Below are 27,944 nucleotides of genomic sequence, written 5' to 3' on the forward strand. Positions count from 1 at the left end.
CCACGAAGGTTATATCGCGACGAGGGAAAGGGGGGAGATGGGATAGGGGAAAGGGGGGAGATGGGATAGAGCCACTTGTTAAGTGTTTCTTGTTCACAAAAGCACTAATCAAAAAACCGCTCCAGGGGCTTGCAACGTAGTACAATATATGACCTTACTGGGAGAATGCAAGTTTCCAGTACAAAGGACTAAACATTTCTTACATACTGCTTGACTAAAATCTTTACAAACATTGACTATATTCTATACAAGAACCACTCAACAAGGGTAAAAGGAGAAACAGAATCCGTTAGTCGCCTCTTACGACATGCGGGGGGCAGAGAAATAAGGATGTGGAAAAGAAGACTTTTGGTAAGTGAAATAAAGGTGATGGATCCAGTCAGGTAGAAATAAGACAACAAGAAAAGAATTGGAAAACTGCAGGGAATAGTAGGGAGAGTTTTCTTGGAAGGAAATATAGGTGAAAGGACTGGTAAAGCAGAAATAAGACAAAAGAAGAGAAGTAAAGGGGTGGGGTAACTCTGAGGAAACACTCCCGCCGCGTGAAGGCGACCCCATGGGAGCCCTTCAAAGAATAGAAACGTGGCATCGACAAAGAAAATATAAAAACGAGACACGTGCGTAGTAAGAATAAAATAAGCCATCATGGTCATTCCTGAGCAGAGAGCAAAACGCTTACTTCTTTAAAACTGTATGGTGAGAATTGTGTGACGGCTTCTTTCTATATGATTCATTAATCCTTTAAACTATAGAAATGTGCCATTGGGTTCGGCAAATGACTATGATAATTCGTAATTGATTTTGTCAGGATCAGTTAACAGACTTACAAGTGTATAATAAAGAGAATGAACGGATGTCACAGTTTTGTGTTACTCCGCATGCAGCGGTTTTTCCATGGGAATAACAGAAAAGAAAGTCGATTTGACGTGTGTATAACTTGTGTATGGGTTGTTTGTCAGTGTGTGTGTGTGTGCGTGTGTGTGTGTGTGTGTGTGTGAGTGTGTGTGTGTGTTTGTGTGTGTGTCACTGAGTGTGTGTGTCAGTGTATGTGTGTGTGTGTTTGTGTTTGTGTGTGTGTGTGTGCGTGCATGATGATGCGTGGCCACTTCTGTTGTGAGGTTAACACTAACACGGCAACAGGAAGCTGCAGTGTATATCAATTAGCATATTCAAATCAGACACTTCCATTGCATATTTTGCATTAATCCACAAATCATGATCCAAGCCAATGGTATTACTAATAAGGTGATCAATCCAAACCTTAGACGTGGCCAACTAATTGCATCTTGCCTTGCAGCTGCTTTGTCATCTGTTGGTCTTAATTAATTTTAATTTGTCCTCTGTTTGACCCCCAAGTACACGCACGTGCAAACCGTGATTTATATAACAGTTCGAGGTCATACAAGGTTAAAAGATGGGCCAGTGAAGAGTGTAAATAATATTGTAGGTATATATGTTACAGTTAATCTGTCAAACCAGGGATTACGTGGATTAACTAAACTATTTTAGGTAATACATGAATTATCTGGTTTTTTCCCGTCAGTTAATTCATGTATTACCTAGTTAATACACGTATTCCCTGGTTTCACAGATTAACTGTAACATATACATGTAGTCATAATGAAATATAGGCAAGGCCTTATTTGTGTCCCGAAAGTCAAGGAATACTAACTTTGAATGCTTTCCGCTGCAGTGCTAATAGAGCTACATGTACAATGAATAGTGTTTTTTGTGTGTGTGTGTGTGTGCGTGTGTGAATGTGTGTGTGTGCGTGTGTGAATGTGTGTGTTCTTTCTTTCTTTATTTATTTATTTGGTGTTTAACGTCGTTTTCAACCACGAAGGTTATATCGCGACGGGGAAAAGGGGGGGGGGGGGGGGGTGTGGGATAGAGCCACTTGTTAATTGTTTCTTGTTCACAAAAGCAATAATAAAAAAATTGCTCCAGGGGCTTGCAACGTAGTACAATATATTACCTTACTGGGAGAATCCAAGACTTAACATTTCTTACATACTGCTTGACTAAAATCTTTACAAACATTGACTATATTCTATACAAGAAACACTTAACAAGGGTAAAACTACTAAAAGGAGAAACAGAATCCGTTAGTCGCCTCTTACGACATGCTGCGGAGCATCGGGTAAATTCTTCCCCCTAACCCGCGGGGGGAGAATGTGTGTGTGTGTGTGAATGTGTGTGTGTGTGTATGTGTGTGTTTGAATCCATCCAGAAAAACAACAAGAAGTCTGTATGATGCAATCCTACGTGTGTCTTGTGTGCATCAAAGTGCATAATGTTCAAGACATACGCTGAAAGGCACAGCGCTTCCCGTATACACAGTCATGATCACAGCCACAGATTTGTCCCGGCTGTCACGTGCAATACGAGCATCCTTTCACTTGCACACACACCAACAATCAACAGTGTGCTTGCAGACAGTGCAGTGATTTTTGTTGTGTGAACATAGGCGTCATTTACAACATTAATTTCCTCAATGGAAATCCTCTCTCGGGTTTGAATGGGTTTTGAAAGAGTGAATACTCTTGCTTTTATTGAGGCAAACTCTCCACAGATGCTAATCATTGTTAACATGTTTCAGACACACCCATCGCTAGTGACTGGCCTATGTCACGTGGGAAAGTTTTCCTCAATAAAAACAAAGGTATTCACTTTCTACCGAACTGATTTTTTTTTGCTTTCTCTCTCCGTGAACCCTCCGTTTAACTTCAGTTTACTACTTTTGTTGCTCATGAAGATTTCCGTTCAAACTGGAACTACTTATAATAATTGTTCCTTGTGTTTTATTTCTTGCTTCTTGCCACTACATTTTCATTGTTATCGTGTTCTAGTTTTTTCTCACCTGAAGTCTCTTGTTCGAGTACAAACAAACAAACAAACAAACAAACAAACAAACAAGGACTGACAGGTGAAGTAAATCAGCTCAAACTTTAACACACACAATCACGATTAAATAACATACACAAATAAATCAACCAGAACACAACTCTTTCATAACTTTTCCCACTTGCTTTATTCTGCAACAAAAGCTGTCAGTTCTTTGTGCATTTCTCACCGTTCAACACACCAACTGACCAAAACTGATGCCAGTTTTTTTTCAATTCTTTTTTATACTAGGGTTAGGTTACACTTTCTAGTAATGCCAGCTTCTATTTTCACATGCAAAAGCTCTAGCCAGAATGGAGGTAAACAGCTAAGCAAATACAATGTAGTTCATATTGATGTACTATTTGTACAAGTGTCTGCAATCTACAAATGTAATGCCACGTTTAACACAAGTTTGAAATAAGGACAAAATACATCAGAATCTCAAGTTCACATTTTGACATAACACAGCATGTAGCAATGTCAGATTTAGAGAATTTTGACCGCAGAGGTGTGTTGATAGGCATTTAGAGGAAGAAGAGGAGGAGGAGGAGTATGGTGGGTGGGAGATAGTTCATCTACTCTAAATGATCCCAAAGTATCAAACATGAAACATTGCACATAATCTTTGTTCAGGATACCTTGAACTGTATCACAATCATCAGTCTGGAGCATTAACAACAATTATAATCATCACATTTGCTACAATTCCTTCATGGGAAAAACACAGTTAATTTCATCTATGAGTGATTGAAAACAGACATTTGGTTTTGAACGTACAAAAAGTGATTAACAAACAGCGGTGAGACAAGGACAGTTTTGTTTTAGCAATTATCTTCCATAATTAAAAAAACACAATGAACGTACACTTATTTGCTGCCAGCTAACATTCATGCGGAGACATAAAACATTCACTGAAACATGACTGGCCGTAAAAGACTAACAAGAATTTTGTTTTTTACATGAACAGTCTTTTTTTGCAAGTGAAAAAGTTCATCTGCAGACTGATAGAATGCAACCATAAATAATGTATGTCAATACTATTATTATCAAACCAAACATGCCATGCCTTATAACTGAAAAACACATACAGAATTGCTCTCCTCAAGATAATGCTGCAATGGACAAAAGTCTTCATAAACAGTTCCCTTGCAAATTGTCAAAAAAAATTATAAGTCACTGTTTTCTTATCATCAACAATAAGAAATAAGAGAACAGTGTATCACAGAATATGTTTGAAACTAGCTAAGCAAGATGATACCGTGTGCGCACTTTAGAACCATCGATCAAGTCCTTTTCCATAGCAGCCGGAGTGGGAGCAATTTTGAAGCAATTTTCAGTATCTTGTCGTTTTCTTTTCTTCCACTTTTTCAGTGCTATCTTTGAGTCTTCTCCCTTCAGTATCTTGTCATTTTCTTTTCTAACACTTTTTCAGTGCTATCTTTGAGTCTTCTCCCTTCAGTATCTTGTCATTTTCTTTTCAAACACTTATTTAGTGCTATCTTTGAGTCTTCTCCCTTCAGTATCTTGTCATTTTCTTTTCTAACACTTTTTCAGTGCTATATCTTTGAGTCTTTTTCCGTCAGAAATGAGTTCAGCAAACTCCCCAAACTTGTTAAATTTCCTTTGCAAAGCCTTTCTCAAACCTTGCTATGTTTTGTGGTTGCTAGTTCATTTTTCTCACAGCAGTACATTTTGAATGTCAAACATGTCCTACCTTCTGCTGTTGCAATTCTGTAACGCCATTTTCAATGGTTCATGTGCCATTTTTTAACTGAAATTTACGAAGCTGATCCCCCCCAACCCACCCCCTTCCACAGTTTTATCATTTTTATTACTGAAGTCAGTTTCATGACAATGTGGTTATGCCGGAAGTGTTACATCACAGATTAGATGTGAAGTGCAGACCTGATTCTCACGCTCCATATGTAACACCGGAAGCCCCACAGCTTTTGTTGCAAGCTAAAAACAGTCAAAGTCTCCATGACCTACCACCAGCTACAATTCAACTCTTCAGGGCAGAAAATAGTGCTTTACCTTGTTCCATTTCTGAAGCAGAAATCGTCCTGAATACTCCAGTCTAAAATTAAAGGTATTTTCCAGTACTTTTTCTGCTTAACTTTTGCAAATACCAGTCCAACACTAAATGTTTTTTTCCAGTACCTTTTCAGCTTAACTTATGCAAATACACATCAGTTGTTCTTCAATGTTGAGAAACCAAAGACGTTTAAAAAAATCATAATTTCTAAACTCTTCCAGATGCTATAGTTTTGGGGAGTATACAATGGTACAAGTAAGAAACTATTCTAAATAAAGTTGTAAAAAGTGTCCTGATAAATATGTTAATCCCTCGTTTTTACTTGAAATATACAATTCGATGAGAATCTTCTTGTTGTGCTTTACAGCAAAGACGCTTTCCTGTGAACACCTCGACACTGCTTTGATCCCTTTAAGTTCATATTGTTGACAAACTCTCAGACATTTTAATTTAATCTTTTTCAGTTATTGCTTCTTTTCCTTGTCTGATCTTTTTTGTTTCTTGGTGCAAAGCTGACTGAATTTTTATAGAACAGTTTTCATGATCATATATAGTAACTGTAACAGCCTTTTGAAGCGCCCAAACCAAAAGCAGATCTGTAATCCAAGACTGCATTAAAGAATAGTCTTCACAGCTACTACTGGTGTTACGCGGCGTAATACCAAAGCACTCCATGAGGACTGCTCCCAAAACGCAGCCTTTTCAGCTTTCTTTGCTCTCTAAAATATTGTCATTAATTCAAAAGCAGTATCGCCTAGCACAATTTCACGATGCACTAAACACAAACGATGAATGCAGGGCAGATGAGGATTGGTCAGCATCGCTAGCGACAACAGAGTCTTTTCTCAGCAGCAGCGTCGACAAGAGTTAGGCCAGGGACTGGTAGTAATCCTGCATCACCATCCAGGCCTTGTGCGCCATGAAGCCCTTGGGGGGCTCGGTGCCTTCGCGCGCCATCTTGCGCATCTTGGTCCCGGAGATGAAGAGGAAGTCGTCCTTGCGCTCGGGGCTGAAGAAGTCCATGGCCTCTTTCTTGAGGTTGTAGGCGGCCACGCGGAATGGCACAATTTCTAGCTGGGTCAGGCCTGGCGCCATAGTCAGCACCTGCACAATACACAACTGCTGGGTTAGCAAAGAATCAAAAGTCAAGAAAGGTATGTTATTGCTAGGTTAGCTCACAAAGTGTTATGGTTCACCAACACACTGACATCTGGGCATCATCTAGCGCTAGCATCTTTGAAGCAAATGCTACAAATCTTCAAAACAACTGTGAACAACATGCTTAGCGCAAAAACAGATCTGTCTTCAAATAACATCCACAAAATACTATGAGGTTAAAAAAAAAACAGAAAAAAAAAGTTATGGGCATGTTTATTCAGAACATGCGCTTTGGCTGAACATGTGCATATGCCACAGAACATCAGAATTCACATTGAGAAAGCCATTCAATGTTCAAATCCTCAAGCTTAAGACAGAACATCAGAATTCACATTGAGAAAGCCATTCAATGTTCAAATCCTCAAGCTTAAGACAGAACATCTGAAGATTAAACATTCAAATTTCAAGCTACAAATGCAAACCATAAATAAACCAAGGCAAAGCCAGTGGTTGTGATCATGTGTCAAAAATTGATGATGAAAGCACGCACACTCAAAATAAAAAAAATTAAAAAAAAATGGTGAGAGTACCGACCTTGGCCCCGTGTGTGTGGTCATAGAGATCTCTGGTACCGTCGGGATGAGGCATGCCGGCAGGGTCGCGACCCACGATGTAGAAGTTGGCCCCTGTCGACATTCTGGCCTTGGCGTGCCATTGAACCTGAAGCAATTCACACGTCACGACATTAAACATGTACCACCACCAGTCATGATCTGATTGGATTTTGCTGAGATAAATGACCACCACCCTAATTAGGGAAAACATCGTGCCGTAGGAGGAAGGGATTTTGCCAACAGAAATCAAGTGTGTAAAACAAACCCCAGTGGAACCTCCCTTTAAAGACATCCAAAGAGAAATGGAGGTCTTAAAAAGAAGGGAGTCTTAAATTGAAGGTTATGAACAGAACATCTGAAAAAGCAAGGTCTTAAAAAGGGGGAGGTCTGAAATTGGGGGGGGGGGGGGGTGTTCTGCTTTATACCCAAAGTGCTAAAATCATACAGAGTCAGCTGGAAAACAAACTCCATGAGCTTCGCAGTAAAAGAAGGTGAGGAAAGGTTTATCGGCACATTCAAAGTGTTTTCTTGTTTTAATCAAAACGTTATTTATCAGCAGTCAAGGTGTTCACTCTTACCACAACGGGTAGATAGCGGAATAGAAAAAAAAACTTGGAACAGATCTACACACTGAGTAGACAAAAAGAGCAAAATTAGAGAAGTATAACAGCAGAAAAGAGTCACATACAGAGACCACCAAAGAAGACGAGCCAGAGAAGCGCTGAGCAAGAGAAAAAAAGAAAAAAAAGAGAAAAATTTACCTCTGTTGGTCCTGCATACATCATGGGCGAGGGGAAAATGGCGATGACAGTGTTCTCAGGGTCAAGGACTTTCTCCTCCAAGATGGCCGCGTGCTGTTTCATGCGGACGGGCAGTGGTACATCGTCGTCTTTGGTCCAGCCGCCTGCAATGGAAGACTGAATTGTCAGACAGCAAAGTGCTATTGACCACAATATATATTCTTTTTTAAAGAGAGTTAAAAAGGTAGAGCAAGAACACTTTATTTTTTTGTAATTTATCTCTTACAGAGTATTCCCACCAACACCTCCATCTCTAGCTCTTAATTTCCCCTGTCAGTTCAACATATCCATCCCCCTGTCAGTTCAACATATCCATCCCCCTGTCAGTTCAACATATCCATCCCCCTGTCAGTTCAACATATCCATCCCCCCGTCAGTTCAACATATCCATCCCCCTGTCAGTTCAACATATCCATCCCCCTGTCAGTTCAACATATCCATCCCCCTGTCAGTTCAACATATCCATCCCCCTGTCAGTTCAACATATCCATCCCCCTGTCAGTTCAACATATCCATCCCCCTGTCAGTTCAACATATCCATCCCCCTACCCTTTTCCTCCATCCTTGCTCTTCCCTCATCCTCCCACTCCTGGGTCCCCCTCCCCTCTTTATGCTGCCACTCCTGGGTCCCCCTCCCCTCTTTATGCTGCCACTCCTGGGTCCCCCTCCCCTCTTTATGCTGCCACTCCTGGGTCCCCCTCCCCTCTTTATGCTGCCACTCCTGGTTCCCCCTCCCCTCTTTATGCTGCCACTCCTGGGTCCCCCTCCCCTCTTTATGCTGCCACTCCTGGGTCCCCCTCCCCTCTTTATGCTGCCACTCCTGGGTCCCCCTCCCCTCTTTATGCTGCCACTCCTGGGTCCCCCTCCCCTCTTTATGCTGCCTGCAATTCCTCACACGGCTTCTAAAGGGAGAGATTGAAGCTTGACTTTTTCTCCGATTGAGCTATACCTTTGGTTTTGTTGACAGAAGAAAGGAAATGTAGGGCTTGATTAGCTACAAACAATATTCATAAACAAACCTTCTTTCAATTATATTCTCTCCGGGTATCTCACGAACGTGGTTAGAGTGATACTGGATCAAAATATACTCCATTCAGACTGTGCACTGAGCCTACAAGAATCTTTCTAATAATTAAGCACAGACCAATATCACTTACCAACAGGCTGAACTGAATTCTTAATAAAATCCCCCCCCCCCCCTTTACCCCTCTCCCCCTCAGTAATTTATAATAATAATTCTCTTTATTTATATAGCGCCTTATCCGAAGTTCAAAGCGCTTTTATGCCGTGTGAGATGGAATTTTTTACACAATATATCACGCATTCACATCGACCAGCAAACCTCAAGCCTGTTAGGCGAATGTTCACCTTTCGCGGCCTTTATTCCAAGTCACACGGGTATTTGATGGACATTTTTATCTATACCTATACAATTTTGCCAGGAAAGACCCTTTTGTCAATCGTGGGATCTTTAACGTGCACACCCCAATATAGTGTACACGAAGGGACCTCGGTTTTTCGTCTCATCCGAAAGACTAGCACTTGAGCCCACCATCTAGGTTAGGAAAGGGGGGAGAAAATAGCGGCCCGACCCAGGGCCGAACACGCAACCTCTCGATTCTGAGCGCAAGTGCGTTACCACTCGGCCACCCAGTCCCATAATAACTGGATCAATCAACACCAACGCGTTTTATGCCAATCCCCCAAGTAGCTGTTAATTAGCCATCCCACTGTGTATTGATCTGCTAAGCACTAAAACACAAGGTGAGCGTCCTGGTGGGTGTCAGTGGCAGCTGTTTCCACATCACACAGCCTGCCAGCAATGGGCCGCTACGACACGCCAAGATCATTCCTCACAACACTCCTTTCACAGCTCGAGAAAAAACTAAGGCTAATTAACCCTTTTCCAATTAACGCCCAGGTGGTTAACTTAACCTGACTGTATATTGCAGGCAAGACAAATCCATCAATGTGTTTCATGGGTCCCTGGTTTTATGTTAAGCGTACTAAACGCATTCCGGAAATAACTTGAGTTTGTATGGGTTGTGACAGAGTTGTTTCTCTTTAAAACAGAGCTCATAACTTGTGAGGCAACACAAATTGATCTTCATTTCATCTGACATTCCAATATCGGTGTTACTGACAAAACTATGACATCAGTCAGAAAAGAAGAAACACGTTTTGGGGGGGGGGGGGGGGGGGGGGTGATCCACTGTACCAAACTAAAGCTTTCGGTGTGTTATCTGATCATAACTTAGTTCGACTAGTGACCGTTGAAAAGTGAGAGTTTTTTTGCAGGATATACTCTCCAAGCTTTCAGGCAACACCAGTTCAATTATTAAAAGAGACACCTAGTGCAATTACGACTTACCTAGAGGGTGCAGCAGTAGAACAGGGTTCTTGTAGCCACGTTCCAGCAGACGACGACGCGTGTCCGTCATCAGCAGAGCGTGACCATTGTGCACTGGGTTGCGCAGCTGGAATGCAAACACTGCATCCGCCTGGAAAACATGCACAATTCATAACAACAAATGAAATGTATTCGCATAATAACAAAATAGAAATTAATGTACGAAAATAAAGCTTCAAACACATCCTGAGAACTAACAATGATCCACAGTAAAACTGAAACCAATGCAATCAGAATCAAAAGCGTTATAGCAATCAAAACTCACTCCAAATAATCAACTCCTTCTCTAATGCCTCAAATGCATCCATTAAAAAGAACAATAAAGTTACAAACCGAATGACCATAAAAGATTCTGCTACCTGTTCACATGCAACAATGCATGTTATTTTCACTTTCCCATACAATCTCATTTCTTATGGGCGGCCTTTTATCTTGATACACAATTTTTACCACACCAGTATGGAACCCATACTTCATATTCAGGGGTATCACAGATTTATACGTATACTTCATGTTCAGGGGTATCACAGATTTATACCTATACTTCATATTCAGGGGTATCACAGATTTATACCTATACTTCATGTTCAGGGGTATCACAGATTTATACCCATACTTCATGTTCAGGTGTATCAGAGATTTATACCCATACTTCATGTTCAGGTGTATCAGAGATTTATACGTATACTTCATGTTCAGGTGTATCAGAGATTTATAGGTATACTTCATGTTCAGGTGTATCAGAGATTTATACCTACGGAATGAGAATGTTGAACGTACCCCAAGCTCCTTGAATCTGGCGCGCAGTTGACGTGGGGTCAGGCGGTACTCGTCCAGGCCGTCATCCCAGGTGATCCTGTCCAGCACCTCAAGGTCACCGCCCACCAGCCAGTCGCCGCTCTCGTGGATCATCTGTAACAATCACACCTGCTGCCCTTTACACTGAAGTATCTGAGACAATCATGTAATGCTCCCCCGAAAGCAGAATATGGCTGCCTGAATGGCGAGGTAAAAACGGCTGTACACATAAAAACCTACTCATGCAAAAACATGTCTGAACATGGGAGTTTCAGCCCATAAATGAATAATAATAATAATTTAATATTAATCTTTATTATTTCAATTAAAATGTACATATGGGTTACGTTTGAATTTGATTGATCTGAACTTGACCTAATTACATAAATAATAAACTTGTTCTAGACTGATAAACATGAAATCAACACACACACACACATCGCTCCCTTTCACGACCCTGTTTTCTCAGACTTTCTGTGCTTAATCTGTGTAAATTTACCCCATTTTAAGAAGACTCGCTCCTTTTCACGACCTGATTTTCTCAGATGTGTGGAGGTCTTAACAGGGGGGTTCCACTGTTCCTTGACGTAGGGGTGACCCTGGTTGCTGATACCAAACTGAGGGCAAAGTAAACACAAGATGTACCTTGACATAGGGGTGACCCTGGTTGCTGGTACCAAACTGACGACAGCACCTCTCCTCCTTGTTGTGCGGGAAGAACTCGGGCTTGCGCAGGATAGCGATGCGCTTGTCGCCGTACTTGAGAGTGAAGGCCGCGCTGCCATCCAATCGCTCCTTGTCCTCCGTCTTGATCGGCAGCACGATGGGCACCGATTGGTTGGTAACGCCGCCTGCAACACGCACCCGCCCCATCATCGTTAGGTAGGCTTCCTCAGCATTTCATAATAAATCTTCTTTAGGCTTTGATAATAAGTCTCCTTCAGTCTTTGATTATAAATGAATAGACAATGTTTGGAAATAACTCTGTCAGGTTTGTGTGGGTTGTGACAGAGTGAATACTCTCGCTTTTATTGAGGCAAATCTTCCAACGCGATATTAAAGGCCAGTCACTAGTGAGGGTTGTGACAGAGTGAATACTCTCGCTTTTATTGAGGCAAATCTTCCAACGCGATATTAAAGGCCAGTCACTAGTGAGGGTTGTGACAGAGTGAATACTCTCGCTTTTATTGAGGCAAATCTTCCAGCGCGATATTAAAGGCCAGTCACTAGTGAGGGTTGTGACAGAGTGAATACTCTCGCTTTTATTGAGGCAAATCTTCCAGCGCGATATTAAAGGCCAGTCACTAGTGAGGGTTGTGACAGAGTGAATACTCTCGCTTTTATTGAGGCAAATCTTCCAACGCGATATTAAAGGCCGGTCACTAGTGAGGGTTGTGACAGAGTGAATACTCTCGCTTTTATTGAGGCAAGTCTGGGAATAATAGGCCGTGAAAAGTAGGATATGCGCCGAAATGGCTGCGATCTGCTGGCCGATGTGAATGCGTGATGTATTGTGTAAAAAAAAACATTCCATCTCACACGGCATAAATAAATCTCTGCGCCTTGAATATGTGCGCGATATAAATTGCATTAAAAAAAAACCATAAAAAAACATTTAAAAAAATCCCTGCGCTTAGAACTGTACCCACGGAATACGCGCGATATAAGCCTCATATTAAAAAAAAAAAGTCTTCCAACGCGATATTAAAGGCCAGTCACTAGTGAGGGTTGTGTCTAAAACACGTGGACTAGGAGCATGTGTGGAAAGTTTGCCTCAATAAAAGCAAGATTATTCACTCTTCAACCCATACAAACCCGATAGAGTTGTTCCTTTTTCTCGTTCTTTTTCAAGAGAGAATGATTATGGAAGGGAGGCAATGACAAGATGAACGAAACAAAGGGAAGTATTTTAGGGCTGATTTGCCCCCCCCCCCCAAAAGGAGGAACCCCCCCCTTACAACTCATTTGGTCCGGCCCTGATACATGATGTACCCATAGTGCTAAACTAGGTGGAAATAGTGTCGCTGCCATTGTATGCTACTTGCATTTAAACCTGGGTGGGTCATATAGCTAGATAACTGAGAGAAAATGCACTTACTTTTTGTATTGAAAACAAAAAGAAACAAATGTGTTATTAAAGTATTCAATGGAAGAATGGAAGTTTTCCTTGTAACTTTTGTGTTGAGAAGCAAGAAGAGAAAGTGTGATAATGTATTTAATGAAAGAAAAAGCTATTTTTGAACAGAGTTTTTTGGGGGGTACATTTTCTAAAGGGAAAGCAAGACTTGCAACAAAACTGCTTCTTTTCATCAAGACAGGTCCACCACTTTTTCAATTGTTTTTTTATCATTTACTTCAAAATGGAGAAGTACACTTGATAAAAAATCTGACAATGGTGACAAGGGGGAACACAGAGTACATGTACTTTTGAACTTACAGGTAATGAACATGCAACTGTTCTGCTTCTGTAGCTAGGTAACGCAAAAATAAGACAGACAACAAGAAGCAAACTCTGATGTTACCTGAAACTTATCTCAGTCAAATGTTTTTGCCTTTCAAAGTAAGTTAATAGTACCCGCTATTACGAGCTAGTCGTGTGACAGAGAGTTTTCTTGCACACGAGACTGTAGATGTTTCACGACGGCTTTAGCCGGAGTGAAACAGCAGCAGTCGAGTGTGCAAGAACACTCTCTGTCACACGACTAGCTCGTAATGGCGATTATGTCTCACAGCTTCAACAGAGGAGAGAACAAACACGTTTTGCGTACTCACGCTTGATAAACCTAAACACAGGAGCAGCCATTGTGGAGAGATCTACTTTTTGACGAAAGTGAACGAACAACTATGAATGACGTCTCGGTATATGTGAATGACGTCACAGTCATCGTCACAGTCTGTATCTTTTGAAGCATTCCATTCTTCATGACGTCTTTCTGTGTCTGCATCCGCGAAATGTTTGTTCTTTCCGGGGTCTTTGTCATCTATGTTCAGAACTCTGTCCTTCTAGTTTCAGACTAACAGGCCTCCTGAGCGAGCCACTTTCCAAGGGAAGCTAAACTCGCGTATGGAAACAGTACTGTAGTCTGGGATGCCGTTTTCAGTATTCTCAGCGTTGAAGAATTTGTAAAGAGAAGACACGACAACAGCAGGAGAAATAAAAGTCGTGTGTGCATTTTGGGGCTTTTGGAGGGACGATTTCGAGTTTGAATCCGTTCTTGCACATGCTCCAAAGCGTGTAACATACAATCTTGCACACGTTTGCTTTAGTAGTGGCAAAGAAGGAAAGCGTGTGACATTTGTATTTGTCATGCACTATGCAAGTTGTGAATAAAAGCAAGATGCATTCGTTTGACAGCTAGAAGCAGAATGTTTTTTCCCAAAATACAGCTGATATGAAAGAGGTTAGTCACTCATTCCGATCTATTTCAATGCTGAAAACTCAGTGAAGCTCATACACAAACTTAAGCAGAATTTTCTTTCCAGAAACACTGCCGATGTTAAAAGGGGTTATAAGTCTGTCATTCCAAGTTATTTCAACGCTGAAAATGCAGTTAGTTTCATACATACAATCAAACATTCACAAAAACTTCAGTGTTAGACTGTACAACAGGTCATAACTAATACAAAAAAGAAATCAAACACTGGTAGTTGGTGAGAAAAACTGTTCCTAACAAAAATCCAAAGCACAACTGACTCACCCTTAAGTGGAGTTTCAACTACAAATGCAGAATGCCAAAGTACACTCAGTATTTTTATTTTGCAAATTGAATTTGCACATATTACATGTACAAGGATACTATATGAAGCTGATAAGAAAGATGCCTTAGCGATAACTGTAAACTTCTATTTTTTAAAAAATAATGGAAACCAAAAACTTTTCTCCCCTTACAAAAACAAAAGAAGCGTTTTTGGTATAACTGAGCTAGAATGAAATCTAACGTACAGCATGACTGACAAATAGGGCAGACCCTTCAAAGGAGAAGAAAAGCTAATACCCTGTACATATTCACATACACAAACAAGTGTTGTGCACCAGCAAGCCATGAGTAAAATAATGCACATTCCTTAAACTACTAATCATAAAATTAACCTTGTTTATCTTGCCCATTTTACTCCAAAAGAAAACTCACAGAAACCTGAAACCTTTTCAGATTTACTCCTCACAACTGTGAAATTGAACTGGGGCAGCAATGAAACAGCTTACTGGTTGGGAGGGTTCAGGAGGGGACCCCTGAAGCTGTGAAATGTCTATAATTCGGACATCAAAAATGGGCAACTTCATGTGTTTAAATTGACAGAAAACGTTTATCTAGCAAACTCAACCCAACAAAATTCCCTCTTTCACATCGAAATGCCTTCACCAGTTATTGTCCCAAAGATCTAACCCCAGTGTTGTTCCCAGGCCTCGTTCTTCGGTCATTTCAGCATACTTTTTTTAATCTGATGCATTGTTTTGACGTCAGGCCGGCCAAATGTCCGAAAACATTTACACATAGGATGTCTTCCGACACAAATTTGTTTTCTTCGGCCAAGACCTGTTGACCTCTGTGTCTGGGAACAACACTGTAACCCAGGGTAACAAATAGAAAAACACAAGAGATAGAGAAGGAAAGTCACTTACCATCCAGCAGACAGCCGAAGTGCTGGCACTGAAGGTATTGTTGTTCGCGCATGAAGCCGGACAGGGGGGTGGCCCAGCCCTCCGCCAACACCTGGGTCCACTGCAGGTCAAGCTGGTCAGCCAAGGGAAAGAAAATCATTCTTGTTAAAGGAAAGTCGAAATCCTTGTGGTTAAATGCAAGTAGTTCTTTTTTGGCTGATGATTCCTTAAACATATGTACACACACACATGCAAGTTCTCACTCTCCCTGGTATGCTCACACACACACACACACACACACATTGACAAATGGACACTGACACACACACACACACATAGACAAACCAACACACACACACGAACACAAGTCATATTGACAAACCGATACACGCACACACGAACATATTGACAAACTGACACACATACACACGAATACATTGACAAACCGACCCACACACACACACCCACACATAGACGAACAGACACACACATACAAACACAACAACCCCCCCCCCCCCCCCACATTATCTACTGTAGCCTCACCTTGTTGATCTCAACAGCGGGCAGAGCCTCAGCTTCCTTGATAGCGTCAGCCTTCTTGGCGTCCGCCACAAACAGCTCCCTCACCGTGCTGACTGCGCCACGGGGAACGATCTCCTGTAGACACACACATGCTTCCATGTCACCAAATATACTACTAGACACACACACGCACTTCCATATCACCAAATATACTGCTCAAAACACACACACCCTTCCATGTCACCAAATATACTGCTTAAAACACACACACACCCTTCCATATCACCAAATATACTGCTTAAAACACACACACCCTTCCATGTCACCAAATATACTGCTTGAAACACACACATGCTTCCATGTCACCAAATATACTGCTTAAAACACACACACCCTTCCATATCACCAAATATACTGCTTAAAACACACACACCCTTCCATGTCACCAAATATACTGCTTAAAACACACACACCCTTCCATATCACCAAATATACTGCTTAAAACACACACACCCTTCCATGTCACCAAATATACTGCTTGAAACACACACACCCTTCCATATCACCAAATATACTGCTTAAAACACACACACCCTTCCATATCACCAATTATACTGCTTAAAACATACACACCCTTCCATATCACCAAATATACTGCTTAAAACACACACACCCTTCCATGTCACCAAATATACTACTAGACACACACACACCCTTCCATATCACCAACTATACTGCTTAAAACACACACACCCTTCCATGTCACCAAATATACTACTAGACACACACACACGTCCTTGCACGTCATCAAATATACTGCTAGAAACACACTGACACACGCACTTCCATGTCACCAAATATACTGCAAGTTTTCAGTGGTAATTGTCAGAAAAGAGTAACTTTGCTTGTAATCTCTAGATTTTTGTCATTCTTTTTAAAAATTTCAATATTTTGGAATGGTTGATAAGAGTTCCAGGACCAGGAGGAAATAATAAGGTCAGTCTGGGAATCGGAAACATTGAATTTTTCATTCTTGGCCTTTTGCGCTACACATGAGCAACTTTGCAGACTGTCCAGTAGTCTCCCTCCCTTTTACGACGCGATTTTCTCAAGATTTGTGAAGGTGGTAACAGGGGGGATTCACTGTACTCACGTCGTCCATGAGGGCAGACACGATGTGGTGGACACACTCGTCCACAGTCTGCTCTCCCGCCTTCAGGATCAGCTCGGGCTTGGGGGGAGGTTCGTAGGCCTGGTCCACACCGGTGAAGCCTGGAGAGTAAACAGACCACGTTCATCTCTTTCACAGATATATACACCCCACTCCCACCCCATTAACATTTTTTTTTTTTAAATTAAAAAAATTTGTTCTGTTTTTACCGTCATCTCAACAGCTTGAGCCTGATATTAATTGGGCAAATTCAACTCCGAAAGTCTACTTCTTGAAGCTCGCTGCAGGAAGCTTTGGCACTGATTTTTTTATGAAAAGACTTTGCGGAGTCGACTTTGGGCTCAATTATGGCCTTTACGACACACATCCTTGCACAGGGAAATGAAACGTCCTTTTATCAAACATGTACAACCAATCGATGTCGTCGTGGAATTTTCGCATAACTCGATTCTTGGCGATTTTGATCTTCTCGTGTTTTAGACTAAGTAAACCATTCTCCGTGAGAAATACGATTGACAATGCATGATGGACAATACACGATGGACAATACATGATGGACAATACACGATGGACAATACACGATGGACAATACACGCTGGACAATACACGCTGGACAATACACGCTGGACAATACACGCTGGACAATACACGCTGGACAATACACGCTGGACAATACACGATGGACAATACACGATGGACAATACACGATGGACAATACACGATGGACAATACACGATGGACAATACATGATGGACAATACATGATGGACAATACACGATGGACAATACACGATGGACAATACACGATGGACAATACACGATGGACAATACATGATGGACAATACATGATGGACAATACACGATGGACAATACACGATGGACAATACACGATGGACAATACACGATGGACAATACACGATGGACAATACACGATGGACAATGCATGATGGACAATACATGATGGACAATACACGATGGACAATACACGCTGGACAATACACGATGGACAATACACGATGGACAATACACGCTGGACAATACACGCTGGACAATACACGCTGGACAATACACGCTGGACAATACACGCTGGACAATACACGCTGGACAACACACGATGGACAATACACGATGGACAATACATGGACAATACACGATGGACAATACACGATGGACAATACACGATGGACAATACACGATGGACAATACACGATGGACAATACACGATGGACAATACATGGACAATACATGATGGACAATACATGATGGACAATACATGGACAATACACGATGGACAATACAAGATGGACAATACATGATGGACAATACATGATGGACAATACATGGACAATACACGATGGACAATACATGATGGACAATACATGATTTAACATTCTTTGATCTTTCTATCCATACCAGGAACAAATATAAACAGTATTTCATGATACAAATAATCACTTTTGTCCTTCTCCTGAAAAGCTGTCTAAAACAAGTTACGCCAACATTCCACAACGGCGTCAAAATGTGAGCCTGTCTTGTCCCTCACCCTTGATGGTTCCGGCACGCGCCTTCTTGTAGAGTCCCTTGACGTCGCGCTTCTCACAGACACTGATGGGAGTGTTGACGTAGCACTCGTAGAACTTGAGGCCCGTGTCCTCATGCAGAATGCGGGCGTTTTCACGATCCTGCACACAGGTAGCACAGTGGAGAGATGGTGACCAATCTCATGCGTATTCCTACATGGGTGCATGTGGTGCATGACAATATTAATTTTGGCAAAAATGTTTACACAGCATAACATACACATCAGCGGCTTCAGGCATAGCCATATCACACCCCTGTTACTAGAATCGTGCATGTCTGAAATGAATACATGTACTAGAGGGTCTGCTGAACTGCCAAGGTAGCACAATCATTTGTCTCACTACAGATACAAATGTCCTGTAAAGTTCAGTTGTGAGCAAGTTACTTTCATATTTGTGGTCTGTCACAAACACTCACACACCCACCCACCCATAGGCACACACACACACTTTCTTTCTATCCTTACTTCTCTCTCTCTTTCGTTTATACTTAACAGAACACATAACTCCAAATATCACACAAAAATCCCACCAATACACACACACAAAATAGCCTGTTACCTTCTCATAGGGACTGATGAAGCTAGTGATGCAGACGATGCCACCGTCAGCAAAGAGCTTGGACACCTCAGCGATACGCCGGATGTTCTCCTCACGATCTTCAGGGGAGAAGCTGAGGTTCCTGTTGAGACCGGTTCGCACATTGTCGCCGTCCAGAGAGTAGGCGGGGATGCCCTGGCTGACCAGGTACTCTTCCAGCGCGAAGGAGATGGTGGTCTTGCCGGCGCCGGACAGACCTGTCAGCCAGATGGTGCAGCCACGGAAACCGCTGCGCTGACCCAGAGCCTTGCCACGCTTGTCGCGAGACACATGATGCGATTGGAACACCACGTTGGTCGCTCGGTTCATCGCCTGCAACACAGATAGAGGGAGGTTTTGTTAGTTAAGACAGAGACATGTGGAGGGTTTGATAGTTAAAGACAAAGATAGACCGCTTGTCGCGAGACACATGATGCGACTGGAACACCACGTTGGTCGCTCGGTTCATCGCCTGCAACGCAGATTGAGGGAGGCTTTGTTAGTTAATGCGATACGGGATCGATTGAGCAAGTCAAGACGTCTCAACTTGACCCTCCCATCTACAGTGAAATGACCGATGTCAAAAGCAAAGCCAAGGTCCAGAAGACGTCATTAATGCGAATAATGTTGTCTTGCAAAACTTCTGTCACTTCTTACGTAAAGTCTCCTGAGGAAATGACAAAGAATGTGGGGAAAAAAATGTTGTCGCTGTGACTTGGTCAGCAGTGGAAAACCACTGGTAAGGTCACCGCCAGGCTGTGACTTGGTCAGCAGTGGAAAACCATTGGTAAGGTCACCGCCAGGCTGTGACTTGGTCAGCAGTGGAAAACCATTGGTAAGGTCACCGCCAGGCTGTGACTTGGTCAGCAGTGGAAAACCATTGGTAAGGTCCCCGCCAGGCTGTGACTTGGTCAGCAGTGGAAAACCATTGGTAAGGTCCCCGCCAGGCTGTGACTTGGTCAGCAGTGGAAAACCATTGGTAAGGTCACCGCCAGGCTGTGACTTGGTCAGCAGTGGAAAACCATTGGTAAGGTCCCCGCCAGGCTGTGACTTGGTCAGCAGTGGAAAACCATTGGTAAGGTCACCGCCAGGCTGTGACTTGGTCAGCAGTGGAAAACCACTGGTAAGGTCCCCGCCAGGCTGTGACTTGGTCAGCAGTGGAAAACCATTGGTAAGGTCACCGCCAGGCTGTGACTTGGTCAGCAGTGGAAAACCATTGGTAAGGTCCCCGCCAGGCTGTGACTTGGTCAGCAGTGGAAAACCATTGGTAAGGTCACCGCCAGGCTGTGACTTGGTCAGCAGTGGAAAACCACTGGTAAGGTCCCCGCCAGGCTGTGACTTGGTCAGCAGTGGAAAACCATTGGTAAGGTCACCGCCAGGCTGTGACTTGGTCAGCAGTGGAAAACCATTGGTAAGGTCCCCGCCAGGCTGTGACTTGGTCAGCAGTGGAAAACCACTGGTAAGGTCCCCGCCAGGCTGTGACTTGGTCAGCAGTGGAAAACCATTGGTAAGGTCCCCGCCAGGCTGTGACTTGGTCAGCAGTGGAAAACCATTGGTAAGGTCACCGCCAGGCTGTGACTTGGTCAGCAGTGGAAAACCATTGGTAAGGTCCCCGCCAGGCTGTGACTTGGTCAGCAGTGGAAAACCACTGGTAAGGTCCCCGCCAGGCTGTGACTTGGTCAGCAGTGGAAAACCATTGGTAAGGTCCCCGCCAGGCTGTGACTTGGTCAGCAGTGGAAAACCATTGGTAAGGTCACCGCCAGGCTGTGACTTGGTCAGCAGTGGAAAACCATTGGTAAGGTCACCGCCAGGCTGTGACTTGGTCAGCAGTGGAAAACCATTGGTAAGGTCACCGCCAGGCTGTGACTTGGTCAGCAGTGGAAAACCATCGGTAAGGTCCCCGCCAGGCTGTGACTTGGTCAGCAGTGGAAAACCATTGGTAAGGTCACCGCCAGGCTGTGACTTGGTCAGCAGTGGAAAACCATTGGTAAGGTCACCGCCAGGCTGTGACTTGGTCAGCAGTGGAAAACCATTGGTAAGGTCACCGCCAGGCTGTGACTTGGTCAGCAGTGGAAAACCATTGGTAAGGTCCCCGCCAGGCTGTGACTTGGTCAGCAGTGGAAAACCATCGGTAAGGTCCCCGCCAGGCTGTGCAGGTGTCGCTATCTTCTTCTTCCATTTAACGCCCAGGGTCAACATTCTGACTATTAGTGGCGCATTGAGACTTAATGCCGTGTGAGATGGAATTTTTTTTACTTTATTCCAAGTCCCACGGGTATTTGATGGACATTTTTATCTATGCCTATACAATTTTGCCAGGAAAGACCCTTTTGTCAATCGTGGGATCTTTAACGTGCACACCCCAATGTAGTGTACACGAAGGGACCTCGGTTTTTCGTCTCATCCGAAAGACTAGCACTTGAACCCACCACCTAGGTTAGGAAAGGGGGGAGAAAATTGCGGCCCGAGCCAGGCCTGAACACGCAACCTCTCGCTTCCGAGCGCAAGTGCGTTACCACTCGGCCACCCAGTCCTCCCGTATATCTTTACAACAAAGACAGGGGAAGGTTTGGGGTGCCAGGTAGCTCAGTTGTTAGCTAAAGCACTGGACTTGTGATCCTAGGGTCACAGGTTGGAATCCAGGCAGGACGGACACAGGTCAACTTTATGTGCAGACAAGAGATGTTATTCATTTCAAACTCCCGACTTTGTCAACATAGTGGCATGTAAAAGACCTCGTTCATTCTGCAGGTGGCTAATTACACCTAAACACAGCACACATTAGAGTGTGCAACTCTTGCTGCTGCTAGCTTTCTATTGGGAGGAAGCAACCCGTAATTTCCCAGCAATGGGGTAATAACCCCCCCCCCCCCCCCCCAAACACACACACAAAGTTTCTGCGAGATGATTTTTATTATATATATATATATATATTTTTTTTTATCTAAGGAAAAAAACAGTGAGAAGGTGGAATGCTGACAGTGAAGTTATAGAACAATGATATCAAACAGCTGGATTCTAAACAAGTATAAACTTCCTCCTAAAATTGCCCACAAATCCCAAAATTATGCTGATGTGAGCAGCCACAATAAGATCACAAAAACTTCCCAACTGTGACGAGATTAAGTTCATCACATTTGCATTATGCTTCACCCTAGATAGACATCAAACTATCTGCCCAACTGTGACAGATTAACATCACATTTTTATGCTTCACCCTAGATAGACAGACATAAAACTATTTTACCACACCCGTTATACAGCATGAAAGCACACAGCACCAGGGTTTGCAAAAGCGTCAGCAATTACGTTATATAAACACCCCTCTCATGCACTGAGAGTTTCTAGTCCATTCTGCCTGATGGCATGTATACATTCCTTGCCTGCTATTTTACATGCCTGACTCTTCGTTGTGGATGGGACAATTTTTGATAATGATTAATTCGGGGCTTTGCTATTAGTCCATGAGCCGAGTCCAGAAGTGTTTCACCCCCCCCCCCCCTGTTAAAAAATTCATAGTGATTTTGTGGACCCTTAGGGTGTATAGAACACAAAAATTGACGTTACCGCAAATATTTTGCGGACTGCTATGTTTTCTACCTTAATTTTGAAGGGCACCCCCATCGTGTTCTGTACAAGCTTTTGGTCAGTCCGTAAACTTTAATGAACTTTTTTGATCAACTGTGGCATTTTTTCTTAAGCTAAGATATCTTTCTTTTCGCGTATGTTGACAACAATGAATTCTGCACGATATACAATAATCAGAACGACAATAAATGCAAAACTCTGACCACAGTGCAGGCACGCGTGCACCCACCATATCTCGAACGGGGCGAACTGTCGATTTGCTGAAATATCTTCAATAAAGTTATTCTCTGACGTCAGCCGAGGAATCGGCCGGGTTGAACGGCGCTCTCTTTATACCGTGTAGTGAGCGCAATCGGGTTGTCTAGTCAAGCCCTAAAGCATACTTCAAGGGTAGGTGAAGAGAAACTTAGGATGGGGTGTCTTCTCCCAGGCCAAAATTTCGCAGTAAAAAACGGAGTTTATAAAGTGTCTTCCGTCCCCCTCCTGCTTTTGTTCAGGTGTTCCCACTTGAACCCTGTTTTTGTTTAACTTATTGGCATATAATGTCACGCGTCGAGGGACACAAACACACACACACACTCACACACAGACACACCACAAACACACACACCCACACACACCACACACCTGTAATCACACACATACACAAACACACACACACATACGTTTTATCACACACACACACGCACACGTGTTATCACACACACACACACACACACACACACACACACACACACACACACACACACACACACACACACACACACACACACACGATAACCATCACAATCACAGTTTGACAAATTCATCTTTGATTTTTTTTGCGGCCGAACCCCCCTCCCCCATTTTCCACACTAGATCCACTGTTTCATCTTTGTCTTACACCGTAATTGGCGTGACACCTCAACCGGACCTTCTTCAGTGTAAAGTGTCTGCTGAGCAGGGAGGGTGTCTGTGGTTGAGCAACTTTATGGTTTAACCGGGTGGACTGGGGGAGTAGCAACAGCATGTGAACCACTTTAGAAATAACTTGTGAAGGTTGCAGTTGGTCAGATCAAAGAAGAGAAGATGGGAACATGGGTCCTGAGAAGATACCACCACCCTAATACTTTACTTTGTGCAAGAATCAATCACGCGTACAGCATTACAGATGCCCAGCTGTACTCTGCATTGTACTGTAAACTTCGCAGGGGCCTTATCGGGTTCCTCGGATGATGTCACTGCCAGGCTAACGCTGCGGCGTCTCTTCTTGTGCTGACAGAGTTGTCGGTCGCGGATTTTGAGTCGTTTCGGCCTGCCAACTGCTTCGTTTTCTTGCGGATTGTGAGAACTAGCAGAAAGTTTCACTCATTTTCATAGTTTCAAACTAATGATAAAAGTATCTTCTTCTGGATCAAATCAACAGTCTTTAGTTGAATCAACTCGGAAAACTCTTAAACGCGTGTTTGCATGCGACTCAGCGCATTTTTGAGGCCAGGCAACCCGACAGCTGCCCTTCAAACTGTACGTGTGTATGCCGCACACACAAGAGATTAGCTGCATCAAAGGCGGGCATGTATGCAACTTACTGTAAGTTCTTCTCAACATGTTACAACCAGTTTTATGAAGCTTTCTTTCTTTCTTTCTTTATTTGGTGTTTAACGTCGTTTTCAACCATTCAAGGTTATATCGCGACGGAGTTTTATGAAGCTTTTAGATATGTTTCACTGCATTCAACTATAAAGGGCTCTCTTTAATTCAGTTCAAAAAGCAAGCTGGTGTATGGTAGGCAGTAATAAGTTGAAAAGGATGTGCAGTGGGGTGTGTGTTTTCCTTCTGCATGTACTGCCCAACTTCTAGCTTGTCTCCTACAGTGGAACCCTCCATTCCACACCCCCCAAAGTAATACTTCCCCCAAAGTAATCCTTCCCCCTTTACACCCTGTTACTCTGTTCATCAAGTCTGCAAATTGACCTCCATTCCAGACCCCCCAAAGTAATACTTCCCCCTTTACACCTGTTTCTATGTTCATCAAGTCTGCAAATTGACCTCCATTCCAGACCCCCCAAAGTAATACTTCCCCCTTTACACCGTGTTTCTATGTTCATCAAGTCTGCAAATTGACCTCCATTCCAGACCCCCCAAAGTAATACTTCCCCCTTTACACCCTGTTTCTATGTTCATCAAGTCTGCAAATCGACCTCCATTTTAAGAACAACCCTGCCTTTCAAGAAGTGATTTCCTCAGTTTGTTTGAGGACGTACATGGAGGGTTCGACTGTACTTGTAGGAGCCCAAAAGCGCACATACATTCACAGAAGCACAATCAGACACGCCTATCAATCAAATAACACATGTTGAGAGAGAGAGAGAGAGAGAGAGAGAGAGAGAGAGAGAGAGAGAGAGAGAGAGAGAGAGAGAGAGAGAGAGAGAGAGAGAGAGAGCTTCTCAATAAAATTGTCCTACACATTGATTATTTAATGGATAAGTCTTGTTGGAAAACATCTGTGTGCAGATGGGAAAGTGCAGAAAGCTTTGGAAGAAAAAAGAAGGCTCTAGTTGGTGTGAACCAGGAGGTTTGCCGGATAAGGGGGCAGGCGGGGGGGGGGGGGGGGGGGGGGGGGTAGTGGTGGTGAAGAGAAAGAATGAGGGAGAGAGTGAGAGAGAGAAAGAAGGGGGCAAGAGAGAGAAAGAAAAAGAGAGCAAGAGAGAGAGAGAGAACGAATGAACGAACGAACGAACCAACTTTATTTTTCGAGGGTAATGGAGTAAATACAGCAAAGATCTTTTTTCATCCAGCCCTCGCCCAAGAGGGAATTAACTAAGCAGTGCATAATATTAAAGCAGAAGAAGAAGCAAAGCAAAAACATAAAAACATGGTTATTAAATCAGACAAAGAGAGGGAAAAAAAAAAATGTTCATAGCATACATGCCAACATGGTCATTGGTAATGGTATACATTAAAACACACACTTTGACGAGAGAGAGAGTGAGAGCGAGGCAGACAGGAAACAGAGGCAGAGGAAAGGTAAGTGCAAATCTGAAATAAGAGTAATAAGTTTACACAAAAGGCAGCATAAGCAATCCCACATGTCTGCAAGTTGTAGGCACCAGTGAAGGTAAGTAAGGGGCAAAGGGATGTAGGCATGTGTGGGCACAAGTCTGTCTCCCCTCACGATATAATACAGTGGAACCCTCCATTACGACCCCCCCCCCCCCCCCCCATCCCAACTTAAGACGTCGGCCATTTTAAGACCTTGCTTTTCAAGATTTTCTGTTCATAACCTGTGAAAATGTACCTCTGTTTTACAACTTCCTCCTTCTTAAGACCTCATTTTCTCAGATTTTTGGAGTCTTAAAAGGGGTGTTTCATTGTTTATGAAATCTATCTTGTATCAGTATAAAACTCAGGAGCATATTCCTTGAATTGTTTTTGTTTGTTTGAAAATCGCTTTTAAGTATTGGCACTAAGTTTGAAATCTTAATAACATCACCACCTGTTTTTCTGGAGCATCGAACCATCACTAACAAGCAAGCGTTCACACAAAAGCAGGATTGATTTAAAACCCCTTTTTTTCAACCTGACTCCTGGCTGCGAGTTACACGTCTCACACTTTGCTTCTATATTTTCTTCTCCTCTCAACTCTTATTTTTGAGCAATCCAATCAATAATACATTAACATATTATCATGCAAACTTGGTACATGCGCATAAAAATAAATCATCAGGTTTTATTTTTCTGGCCAAAATGCTTTGCAGTAAAAATCTTTTTTTTTTATTAATATTATTATTAAAAGCTTCCTGGTCAATCTTTTTTTCTTCTTTTTTTTCTCTCCTCATTTTCCCCCCTATCGCCCAGGAGCTTGGAACAAGTGTGGCTGATTGGCAGGGAGACCAAATCACATACGGGGGCAATGGAAAAGTCCACTCAGCATCACTTCCAGAGCTGTGTTTGCCCACGACTCAGCTCCTCACATTAAGAAAGGGAGGACGCTGGGGGATCAATGCCTTGATGGCTGTCCCCAATCCCTCGCCCATTGCGTTTTGATGGAAAGGAAATTGAAAGAGGGGGCTGCCGTGGCATTCAGGTCGTCCGTCGGAGTGGGGTGTGAGTTGGGGAGGGGTATTGGGTCAAGGGGGTGGGGGTGGGAGAAAAGTGTTGTGGTTGGAGAGTGTACTGTGTGCGTTTGTGTGTGTGTGAGGGGGGGGGGGGGATTTAGCTCAGATATCCCGTTTAGGAGAGAGGGAGGGGGAAGAGAGAGAGAGAGAGAGAGAGAGAGAGAGAGAGAGAGAGAGACAGAGAGAGACAGAGAGACAGAGAGAGAGAGAGACAGACAGAGACAGAAAGACAGAGACAGTGAGACCTCTAAGATCACGTTTCTGCCTGACCGAGTCGCGCCAAGATCCTAGATGGGTATCCTAGGAGTCTGGAGTCGGGCTTCCGAGTCATTTGCATACCATCTGCATAGGGAATGAGGGTCCTAGAGATGCCGTTTTTCTCGTGACGGAGGTGATCGTGATGCTCCTTCACGTCAGTGGCAGCGTCCTGGCGACTGCTATCTCATCTGCATGATCACTTTCTTCATGTTTTTGTTTTCATGGCTGTCGTTGTTGGTGTGGACTTAATATATTTTTTTAGTGTGTTGGGAGGGGATAAAAGTGCACGGATGAGATGGAGGGCCTGGGGGAGAAGGGCTTTGTGTGTGTGTGTGTGTGTGTGTTTGCGTGCGTCCGTGCGTCTGAGTGCGTCTAAGTGTGTGTGAGTGAGTGAGTGAGTGAGTGAGTGAGTGAGTGAGTGAGTGTGTGTGTGTGAGAGTGTGTGTGTGTGTGTGTGTGTGTGTGTGTGCGTGCGTCTGTGTGTGTGTGCGTGCGTCTGTGTGTGTGTCTCTGTGCGCGCGAGTATGTGCTGTTCACGCGTAGGTCTGTAATGAAAACATGCTGGACGTTGAGGACAACGACACAAGTCAGCGGCCAGGCAGAGATTCATTGTTATGCATTGAATGCTGATGCCGCATAACCTTGCTGTCATCAGATCTTGGACCTTAGCCAGCACCCCCCCCCCTCCACCCCCCTCTAGTAGCCCTTTCTCCAAAGGAAATCTCTTGTCATTCCTCACCCCGCCCCCCAAAAAAATCCTCCAATTTTATCTTTTAGATTACCCTCTTCTTTACTGCTTTGGCCGAAACCTCTCTCCCTACATTATCGTAATGATTATGATTCCTCACTATCAGGGCAGGGGCAACAGCTCTTTGGTGTTAACCAGATGCTCTTTTCACTGGAAAATAA

General features: G+C 43.3%; 1 protein-coding gene and 1 long non-coding RNA gene across 4 annotated transcripts in view; one reads left to right on the forward strand and one right to left on the reverse strand.

Moving 5' to 3' along the window:
* LOC138957985 (uncharacterized) overlaps positions 1-936 on the forward strand; it is a 118,970-nt gene extending 118,034 nt beyond the window's left edge. The window contains exon 2 of the long non-coding RNA XR_011453256.1: positions 9-936. This is a non-coding gene — a long non-coding RNA (uncharacterized lncRNA). The remainder of the gene's footprint in view (positions 1-8) is intronic.
* A 2,071-nt stretch (positions 937-3,007) lies between these two features.
* LOC138958000 (bifunctional 3'-phosphoadenosine 5'-phosphosulfate synthase-like) overlaps positions 3,008-27,944 on the reverse strand; it is a 68,377-nt gene continuing 43,440 nt past the window's right edge. For all 3 annotated transcript variants that reach the window (XM_070329025.1, XM_070329026.1, XM_070329027.1), the window contains exons 2-12: positions 19,075-19,425; positions 18,477-18,615; positions 16,917-17,035; positions 15,785-15,898; positions 15,263-15,374; positions 11,287-11,492; positions 10,624-10,755; positions 9,805-9,934; positions 7,395-7,537; positions 6,614-6,739; positions 3,008-6,025 (exon numbers count right to left, since the gene is read on the reverse strand). In XM_070329025.1, the coding sequence (XP_070185126.1) occupies positions 5,789-6,025; positions 6,614-6,739; positions 7,395-7,537; positions 9,805-9,934; positions 10,624-10,755; positions 11,287-11,492; positions 15,263-15,374; positions 15,785-15,898; positions 16,917-17,035; positions 18,477-18,615; positions 19,075-19,425 (1,809 nt within the window). In that variant the 3' untranslated portion in view covers positions 3,008-5,788. The remainder of the gene's footprint in view (positions 6,026-6,613; positions 6,740-7,394; positions 7,538-9,804; positions 9,935-10,623; positions 10,756-11,286; positions 11,493-15,262; positions 15,375-15,784; positions 15,899-16,916; positions 17,036-18,476; positions 18,616-19,074; positions 19,426-27,944) is intronic.

Source organism: Littorina saxatilis, linkage group LG2 (assembly GCF_037325665.1).
Source record: "Littorina saxatilis isolate snail1 linkage group LG2, US_GU_Lsax_2.0, whole genome shotgun sequence".
NCBI lineage: Eukaryota > Metazoa > Mollusca > Gastropoda > Littorinimorpha > Littorinidae > Littorina > Littorina saxatilis.